Source organism: Squalius cephalus (assembly GCF_949319135.1).
Source record: "Squalius cephalus genome assembly, chromosome: 10".
Classification (NCBI taxonomy): domain Eukaryota; kingdom Metazoa; phylum Chordata; class Actinopteri; order Cypriniformes; family Leuciscidae; genus Squalius; species Squalius cephalus.
Genome location: NC_137131.1, coordinates 19,689,519 through 19,699,752, shown reverse-complemented (window position 1 = coordinate 19,699,752; position 10,234 = coordinate 19,689,519). Strand labels below are relative to the sequence as shown.

The 10,234-nt window shown below is 36.5% G+C and overlaps 1 protein-coding gene across 1 annotated transcript; it reads right to left on the bottom strand.

The window, feature by feature from the left end:
• Positions 1-238: 238 nt before the first annotated feature.
• Positions 239-9,710, bottom strand: scinla (scinderin like a). Its single transcript, XM_079884125.1, has 17 exons — positions 9,519-9,710; positions 7,855-8,040; positions 7,511-7,665; positions 6,582-6,743; positions 6,329-6,478; positions 5,288-5,377; positions 5,040-5,172; positions 4,838-4,926; positions 4,541-4,756; positions 3,563-3,696; positions 3,349-3,439; positions 2,028-2,198; positions 1,769-1,943; positions 1,523-1,638; positions 1,356-1,433; positions 742-802; positions 239-521 (listed from the first exon to the last, which is right to left on the bottom strand). The coding sequence occupies exons 2-17, from the start codon at positions 8,033-8,035 to the stop codon at positions 361-363; spliced, it is 2,163 nt and encodes a 720-aa protein (XP_079740251.1). The 5' UTR covers positions 8,036-8,040; positions 9,519-9,710; the 3' UTR covers positions 239-360.
• Positions 9,711-10,234: the final 524 nt, after the last annotated feature.

Genomic DNA, 10,234 nt, shown 5'->3' with positions numbered 1-10,234 from the left:
TCTTGCTTATAAAAATCTACATTTTCCTTTTCCATTCCTTTTAATAGTCATTTAAAAAAAAATCATGACATAGCCTATCATGAAAACATAATGACCATATGGTTGAAAACATCACTGGAATACAGAATTATATAAAAAAGATATATAAAAGAGTTTAAATGTCTAACAAGGCAAAGTCAAGGCACAGAAACAACAAGGCAGAAAGTCGTTAATAGTAGCAAAATACGGTACATTGTAGTTTATCATGCAGTATTTTTGCATATTGTGTTCCTTCCGTATCCCTTCCAGACCACCACTGCATGAAACACACAAGGTGAGTGTTCAGGAAGCTATGCAAACGTATATAATGATTTATGTGTTTTAGAAACGAGCACGGATGCGATCCAGTGGGTCTGTGTCCCACATCTTCGAGTCCCAAGCCTGGAACCAGCCAGTGAAGGTTGGGGGCTCAAAGCCTTGCTTTATAGTGATGATTGGGGTGCCACGGCGACCAGAGGGGTCAGAGTCCACATATTCTTTTGCTGATGGTAAAGAAACATTTTATGACATTTAACAATCAGGAATTACATTCAGTGCCAATGCTAAACCAAACTTAATCCTCCATTATTGGTACACATGGACTTTTCCAGTTGAGATTTTGGTTTTTGGTGCCTTAACTGAGTTTTCCTAATGAAATAATTGTAATTTTCATAGGTATGAAGGGAATATTAAGTTGGTTAGTGCTTCAGCATCTTAACTTACCTATTTGATCTGAGCCAGTCCGCTCCACCTCGTTGGCATCATTACCAATCCAAATAAAGATCTAAGGGAAGAAGATAAAAAAAAGTTTATATTTAAAGTTCAGCAATATACCTTAGTCACATTAGACGCCATATTCAATTTAACACGGATGAAAATGAGGCTGTGAGAGATTATAATGTAACGTAACATAGACTTAAAGTCTTTACAATGGCATCCACTGTATAATAATTTTCCACTGTATATGTAATTTTCACAACTTTTTTGGAAATTTGTTTTGTCAGCTTAACAATCTGTATGTTGGTATTCAACATTAAAATCCACGGAACGCACTGTACTTCTGTCCCTCACAGCCTCAATTTCCTTCCTGTCAAAAAATAAATATGGCACTACCCTGATTAAGGTCTATAACTGAACTTCATTCTGTGCTCTTTTCCAGTTTAACGCCCACTTTTCAAGAACCAGTCAAATGATTATGGATAAAATCTATTCTCATCCTGCTTTTTTTCTGGTTGGATAGCCTGTTTCACTCAGAAGTTTATCAGATTACAGAAGAAATTAGTGTTTTAATCATAATTTCATGTTGACTTTAAGTCATCAGTATTTTAAATGCTAACCTGATCCCAGGTATCCAGAAGCATGACATCATCAGTGGCCAAATCAGACTGGGTGAACTCTCCAGGAACTTCCTCAGCCTGAAATGGAAAAAGGAGAGGTATAGTAAAGTTTATGAAATCATTTAACAAAGAAATCTGAATTAGTTGCAAATTCTATGTTAACTCACAATTAGACGTCCAGTCTTGTTGGAGCACCCAAACAGACGAGGAGGTTTAACACTCTTCTGCAGACTTTTGGAGGTCTGATAGTCCTTCTTTCCACCCAAAGCAGACCAAAACGCAGCTGAGAGGAGCAAAGAGACAGATAAAACGGACCAATCAGTTCAAAGTAACAGGAAACGTGATTAGGTTAGGAATGCCTTTTAACTGTGTAAATCACAGTGTCCGAACATTTATAAAAAGCAGACACCCACCCGGCTCTTTGCCCTCGGAAATTTCCGTAATACTGCCTCCAAGGAAGCTGCAGATGTATTTTGCAGCAGCCATTTCTTCCTCTGAAGCGGCCACTCCTTTCCACAGAAACAGGCCGTCAGGAAACTTCAGCACAAACACATCATTAGTGTTCAGTTTAGATGCAGAAGGTTCCACCTGGGTGAGAAGAAAAAGAGGAAGATTATTGCCTGATGGTCATTCCTGACTGTGTCCACATTTGTGTTCGCTGCCATCACCGACCTCCACAGCGCGTGTTGCACGGGTGGAGCTCTGACGGATGTGGAAGAGGCGAGTGTTGCCAGCCCGAATCTGACCACCTTTACGTGAAGTCCCACCCAAGTGGATGATCATGGGTTTCCCCTTGAACAGACTCATCAAATGGGCCGGTTCCTGGCCCTGAGTGACACGCACCTGCAGGACGACATAACGGTGAATTCTAGTGAATCAAGTAGACCAATTTATTTATTTAAAAAAAAAAAGAAAAAAAAAAGACATCCTTTATAAAAATGTAAAGTTGAGATACATAATTTATCTGAAAAATATTTAGGATTACAATGACATCTGCCACGGTAATCTGATCCTGAAGTGTTGATTGCAGCATTTCATGTACTGCCATTACATTACAATTTCTTGCAGTTTGACCTATATTAATAGTTAATTATTTTTAAAGATTACCTTTAAGTGAGCATTAGATGATGGCAAATTAACATAAAATTATTATTATTAAAAATTAAATATTTAATTTCAACCAATATGCACCGGTGTTCAAATGTTTGGGGTCAGTAAGATTTTTTTTTTTAAAGAAAAATTAATACTTTTATTCAGCAAGGACATTAAATTGAACAAAAGTGACAGTAAAGACTTTTAGAATGTTACAAAAGCTGTTTAATGCTGTTTAATGCTGTTTCTTTGAACTTTGACCTCATCAAAGCATCCATGCTTGTTTTGATTAAATCTATCACAGTTTCCTCAAAAATATAAAGTAACATAAATGTTTTGAACAGTAATAATAAGAAATGATTCTTGAGCATCAAATCACCAGATTAAAATGATTTCTGAAGGATGACACTGAAGATTGGAGTAATGATAACAATTCCGCTTTGCCATCACAGGAACAAATTACATTTTAAAATATATTCAAATAGAAAACACAAATTATAAAATATTTAAATGATAATATTTCACAATATTACTGTTTTACTGTATGCTAGATTAAATATAGCATTGTTCAGCATAAGAGACTTATTTGAAAAATATCAAAAATCCTAACGACCCCAGACTTTTGAAGGGAAGTGTATCGATCGATATCAATAAATTAAAGCAAATTATAACAATACGGTACAGATATATTGTGCATCCCTAGAAACAAAGATATCTTGGAACCAAAGTGAAAAAACCATCAGACTATTTTGGAATTATTTTGAATTTGAGAACTAGAACTAGAAAACTCATTATAATCAACAAGGCACAATGTAAAAAAAAAAAAAGACAATTACTTGACTGATATAAAAGCATGGAATAATGACCAGATTCAAGAAATTAGGCCTAAGTTTGGTAGTACCTGAACAGGCGAACCGCCCATGGAATCATCCAGCTTGACAGTTAGAAAAGCTGAGGCAGCCAGCTCATCTTGTGTACACTTCAGTCCTTGCCTGATATGAAAATCAATAAATCTAATTAGAATATTAAATATTGACTTGATTGGGTAAATATTGGCTAATCGGGTGGTTAAGGACTACGTTCCGGCATGTCATCCTGTGACTGTCTTGACTTACCAGGTGTAGATAATGTGTTGCTCTCTGCTTCCTTGGAGATAGGTGTAGAGAATCAGGTAACAGTCTCCTCCATAGAACTGCCCATAGCTAGAAGGGTCCACAGGAACTCTATCCCCACCCTCGACCCGCCACACCTGTCGAGGTGCAGAGCAATGGATTTCATTTTAAGCAATTATAGTTCAGCCCATTCAAATGGTTCTTTAGAATAGAGCTTCATTTATTAACTTTAAATAAATGTTATGACAACATTAGCAATTTAGGCTAACAGATCGATACTTAAGTTTTAGAACAGCTGTGTTATTTATTAATATTTATTTAGCAACTTGTTAGTTATTCAAAAATCAGGTTTTACATATGTGCAGTATAGGACAAATTACTTTAAAGTCTCTTCAAGCAATGTTAACCAAAGATAGTCACATTTACCGTTATTTGGCAAATTTTCATGGTGGAAATCAAATAATTTCAATTGAAATCTGTGCTACGTGAATTTGCTGCGTTCACTACCAGAAAGCTGCTTGGTTTGAAAGTGGCTTCTGTGTGAGCTGTGTTTCACACAACACTATTGTTAATGAACACAAAATTTCTCTAATGTGACTGCACCTTTAAATTGAAAACATGATTCTAAAACCAATTAGCAATTCCTGAGGCAATTCCTGACTCAAAAACGCTGAAGGCCCGTTCACACCAAAGACGAAAACTACAACGATGAAGATGTCATTTTAAAAACTGTTCTAAATATAAAAGAATAGCAAAGTCCAGACCACAATTACAACTATAACGGCACAAGAGAAACAAAATTGTTGGAAAACTATTTTTTCCAGCTGATGAACAATAAAAACAACCAATCAGAGCGTACTTATAATAAACAACATTGGTGTTGAGGCTTTTATAGTTATCATCATTATTGGTGTGAACAGTCCTTAATTCTCCTCTGGGATAATCTATGGTCCTTGGGGTGATGAGCGTCAATATTTTTACCTGAATCTTGCCAGAGCCGTCATCCACCATACCGTGCTGGGAAGCCATTTTTTTGTTGGAGTGCAGACTGGAGGCGTCAAAGGGAATCTGTGGAACACGGGCAATACGGCCAATGCTGTAGGCCTGGCCTGGACCTGTGGTTTGATCCTTATCCTTCCAGTTACTGAAGAACTGTTTGAACAGTGTGGTCTCACCTCCAGCTGGCATAACCTGGATCTGATCACAAAAAGTTAGATAGACTGGTTAGAATTTGGCTTCTATTTAATATACTTCCATTAATAGGCTAGAGTCTGATACCTGTGTGTTTTTGGGGTAGTTCTTGTCTTTGACAAACTGCTCTGCGACCTTCATGGCTGCCTTACGTTCTTCAGTGTTTGCATTCGGTCCTGAAAGGTTCAAATAGATGAAACTGTGTGTCTAAGGAAGCCTATATCGTTCACCCTGCAGCTTTAATTCATTATATGTAATGTTAGGACATCAAAATATTATTTGAACATACCTTTCCAAAGAAAGATCTTGCTGTCCACTCCATTGTCCAGGATGAAGCATTCGGTGGGACTGAGCATCTCCTGTTTGAAAGGACTGCTCTGGGACACCAGAGCTGTCTTCATAGAGCCTGTAGCATCAGATACCTAACCCAGACAAAACACACAAATGCATACATTTATAAAATGCCATGAATACTACACAGTTAGCATAATACAGTGCTCATGGTAACTCTGATATGTGCATAATACATAAATGTACCATGTAGAGTGAGCCCTTTTTCTGATTGCTTCTGTCAGTCGTCTCATCGTCAGGACTTCCTGCTGGGATGCTGGGCTTGGGACCAAGAGCCTAAAAATAAACAAATAGAATAGGAGTTTCCCGTTTTCTCCATGGCAGAGGTCAACACAGGACACAAAAAAAGACCACAGTGCAGAACCTCAAAACCAGATGAACTGGAATTCTTTGCTGACTGCAATACTAATTCCCTTATTTACTGTTTACTCATTTTAACTGTGACAAACTTATTCTAGCTTTCTTTTTGTTTCTGTACATTACACACTAGATCATGGTGCTAGGCTAGCAATGCTAAGGTCATGAGTTCAATTCCCAGACAATGCATGTAAATGTGTCTGCCATGTGAATGTTTACAGATTCTTTCTGATGTAATTTATCCAATGTCTCTGTTGTGTCTATGTCTGGTAACTATCTGGTAACATAATCTCAAAACTCCTGTTTTTTGGAACAATATTATAGAGGCTGGTAGATGCTGTAACTGGATCATGCTAACCAGACAAACCTTGTCCCTTGGAACATACAGATGATGTAAAGGTAATGAGGCAAAGGTGATAGTAACAAAGGTTCAGATTTTATGTGGATTAAAAGACTGAAGGGGTTCGGCATGAATTGTTTTAAAAATTACATATATGCATGGATGAATTGCTAAAAATAAGATTAATAACATGCATTTATAAAATAGATGTGAATTTCCATTTCATGCCGACTTAAAACTCTTTCAAAGTGAGTAGTCTGAAAGATATGTACCAGTTCATAGTCACCAGTATCCTTAGTTTACAATTCAAAAAACTAGAACAAACTGATCAAGAAGGTCAGTGATGTTACTGGTCTCACTCTAAACTATGTTGTGCTCCATTAAATAAAGACTCTGAGCCACCACTGACCATGTTAATTATGTCTTGACTTCCTGCCAAAGCAGATCCTCATTCTTCTTACACCCTGCATGTTTAAACTTGCAACATAATGGCACATAGTTTTTATTTTGCAGAAGAAGAAAAGACTTACACTAAGGACAGCCTCTGGCTCAGAACCGTCCTCAACCATTTGCAGACTGGCGCGTCCATTTCTCTCATTATCACGAATGCCAATTGCAACCTCGGAGGCTTTCAACCGCTCAAAACGGTTGCACTCACTCCCACACCATTGGTAGATGTCCTAGGAAAATCGTAATATGATTTGTGAGGTTGTGAATTTTGGATTTCTCAAAAGGACAGCACTAAAGACATTTATTAATCACTTCACCCCATATATTTCTGACCTTGCCGAGATCAATGATGAAGCAGTCTCCATGATTGAAGCTGGCCCAAGACATGTTCACCTCGGTGGCACGAATGGCACGTCGTCCTTTAATATGAAGCACACGCTTCACGTTCATATCATTAGTCACCACATGCTGGAACCCAGAGGCCACACCACCTTGCTGTGTAGGAAAAAAAGACAATGTGCCATTGAACAAAATACACCAACATGTTTCATGCCTGTTACATTACAATAAAAAAAAAAAATCATAATACACAGAAAATAAATTGCAGAGGGCATTACAGCGAAAAGTAAAATGCACTTAATCTGAAAGGGAAAATTTCACATATGTAAAAGGGAGCAAAGAAATATTTATCAAAGCAATACTATACAAGAGTCAATTCTTATTTCATAATATGCCAGATATTTGCAAGGGAAAATTGTATATAAAGTTTTCACTATTGATTTGAATGTGGTTTGTGAGATCCTCCTAGATAAACAAATTTATTATCTGTATAAAAAAAAAAAACATTATTCATGCACTACTACCCAGAGCTGTATATGAACCTATCATATACATTGATGTTGATGCATCCACATTATTATTTGGATTAGTGGTCCATCAATATAGGATTTTCTTACGAATTCTTACATTTTTGCATTTGTTACTTGCTGTTACCCATTGAGCTTAATTAACTTTCTGTCAAAAAGGCTTTATTATTTATTACTAAAATGTAATGTAATGATTGATGCTGGCATGAATTAAATTATATTCTTCTGGCAGCATATTTTTGACAAAAACACCATAATACATTTCCAATGAGAAAAAGGTTAAGTTTAATTGGAGCCTGAATTTAAAATGAAGCATTTTACCAAAATGACCCCATTTTGTCAGATTTATCAGCAAAAAAAATTTTTTTTTAATCAGCTATCTGTAAGGGTTATTACCTTGTACTTAATTCCAGTTTTAAAGTAGCCAAGGAATGTGACAGACTCATTGTTCTGAACCTCACGGTACTGGACTGGTGCTCCACCCAGATGATCATCCAGCTGCATAGCAAAGATGGCGGCAGCTCCACCTTCATCCTGAGAGCACTCATTACCTGTAGTTTAAACAGACACAGACAAATAACCAAACTAAAAACAGCGTCAAGGTGTGTTGCTGTATCTGCTTACATAAGTAAAGAAAAAAATATATGTGCCACGTCCTTGAAAGGGAACAGGTTTTTTTTTTGTTGACATTAGAAATTTGACAAAGATTTAAATGATTAAATGTGGTAACTACTTCTCACCCAACCACATATGGACATTGTAAGACGGAGCAGCAGTGGTGTAAAGGACAACATAGGCGTCTCCAGTGTAGAAGTTTCCTTGGAGCTGTTTGGGGACCGGTTTCAGGTCCATCTTCTCTATTCTCCAAATCTGCAGGCCAGCTGTTTTACCTGCACTCTGGAACTCCTTGTGGAAAACCATGATTCCTGGAAAATACCGGCACAAGAATGTTGGGGCTGGACTATGACTATGACTGGACTATTTTTTGAAAATCCAAACAATTCTAAGACGTAATGGTTTGAAGTTGATAACTACTGGGAGGGTGATCAAACAAATGCACAGTGGATCTTATTAAAGAAAAAAAAATGGAATAGCAAGAGTCCTTGTTGTTTACTCATATCAGACCAAGGTCATCATTCATCATTCATCTAATATATACTCTCTGAGAAAATGACTGTAAACATCCATTTCATTCAAAATATTTTATATAAATATTAGGCAAATGTGTGCATGCACATGGACAACATGAGAATGTATATTATCAGTTGACTGAAAAAAAGATGTGATCAGCTGTAGGCTGAATGTACTCAGTTGAAGTACAAGTTGTGTGACGCCCAAAAGGGTGAGGCAGCCAACAAATGAGTCATGCTGCATTATTGCAGCTGTGGGCAGACATGCGTACCCAGTTCCATTGACTTTACCAGGAAATGTTTGATGCAAAACATACATTTTGCATGAGCTTTAGATCTGCCAGTTACAGATTCATGCTGTCAAAGGAGAGTGCGATTTATCCTTAAACTATTAGAGGTGACATGAACAAAGCCACGTGGTGCAAATATAAACCCTGCAGTTATAAGTTCATTGCACTTTTTCAACCACTTTGAATCTAATTAGATAAAGTCAAAACTCTTAAAACTCATAAAAAAGTAGACTGTTTTATTACATAATTCATTGGTGACTTTTTTTGTTTACCCAATTCATATTTTTATTTATTGCGGTTCTAATATCATGTAGCCGAGATTATTCATTTATTTGAGTAATTTAATTCACATGAGTTGTATGCCTAACTTTTTAATGGAAAGTAGGCTGTGGTTACCGCATATTGTAAGGGTGTGTCTGAATGGACACGCCCACATTTTAAAGTACTAGCAGGGATTTTGAATAAACAAATCAATTATAAGAACTATTAGACTTTTTATTATTATTAAATAAGAACCATTAAAAGTCTACATCCAAATTTAGCAAATAAAATGTTATTTATTTAGCTTGAAGTTTTTATTATTTATTCTGGAAAAGTTCCGCGCATGATCAAAGATGTCTGCAAAGTAGCTACAAATGAATAATGGCAACTATATATTTATTGTAAATATATAAAGAGTGAACAGCAGTATAAAAGCGGTCTGCAGAACTCCACGTCCGCATTTATAATGAAACTGTTATTTCCTGTGATTCACTTTCCGTCATAAAGCTGGGATCTGCGTAGGCTATAAAATGCAAGCAAAGAAAAAAAAAATCCTCTACCGTGAAACACCCCATAAAGACTCCAGAAAGTTTAATATATATATAAATAAAAGTGATAACCCAGATAAATGCATAGTTTATTCTGAACTCAGCTGTCTTTCGGAGACTCAATAAAGTAGGCTAGCCTACGAGACTGAAAGTGATGGTTGTTTAGTTCTCTTACCTTCCTGGTCAAGAAAATGCGCAGAAAGCGATGAAGAACAGATCTGGGTTGAGAAGCTGCTGCTGGTTTAGTCCAGATTCAGTTTCACAAGTTTCAATGGATGCAAGCCGACTTTAAATGATCTGCCGTATTTTTAGGGGAGAGGCAGATGCTAGTCCTCAGCCAATGACTCTCTCTGTTTCTCTTCCCCTTAGGCTAAACGCTAAACCCACATTATGCAACTTTATGGCACGAAGTCGTCTCACTCCCCCCAAACCAAATCACACCATAAACCAGCATTACGCCTTATTCTTTCTTCTTATAGGCCTATAGACACAGAAGAGTGCAACATACATTACACAATTAAATGCATTATAAAAACTATGTGGTGGGTGCAGCAGGCAGTTAAAAAACGTCAATATACTTGAAGCATTTAGATTTTAGGTTTAAATTATATATATTTTGAATCTTTTATTATTAATAATAATAAATATAAAATGTTTTGCGAAATGCAGTTTGAAAAAATGTGGTCAGATGTTCCATACTTTAAATGGCTCATCACCATAACATAAGCATAGATAAAGTTCAATGTTTTATTTTTTATTTTTCTTGTGCATTCCATGTCAATGTCAAATGCATTATTCATAATGTTGACAATGCAAAATAAATGTATTGTACTGTAATTTTTTGAATGTGTGATTCATGTCATCCGGTCTGAGGTACGGAATTGTAAATGT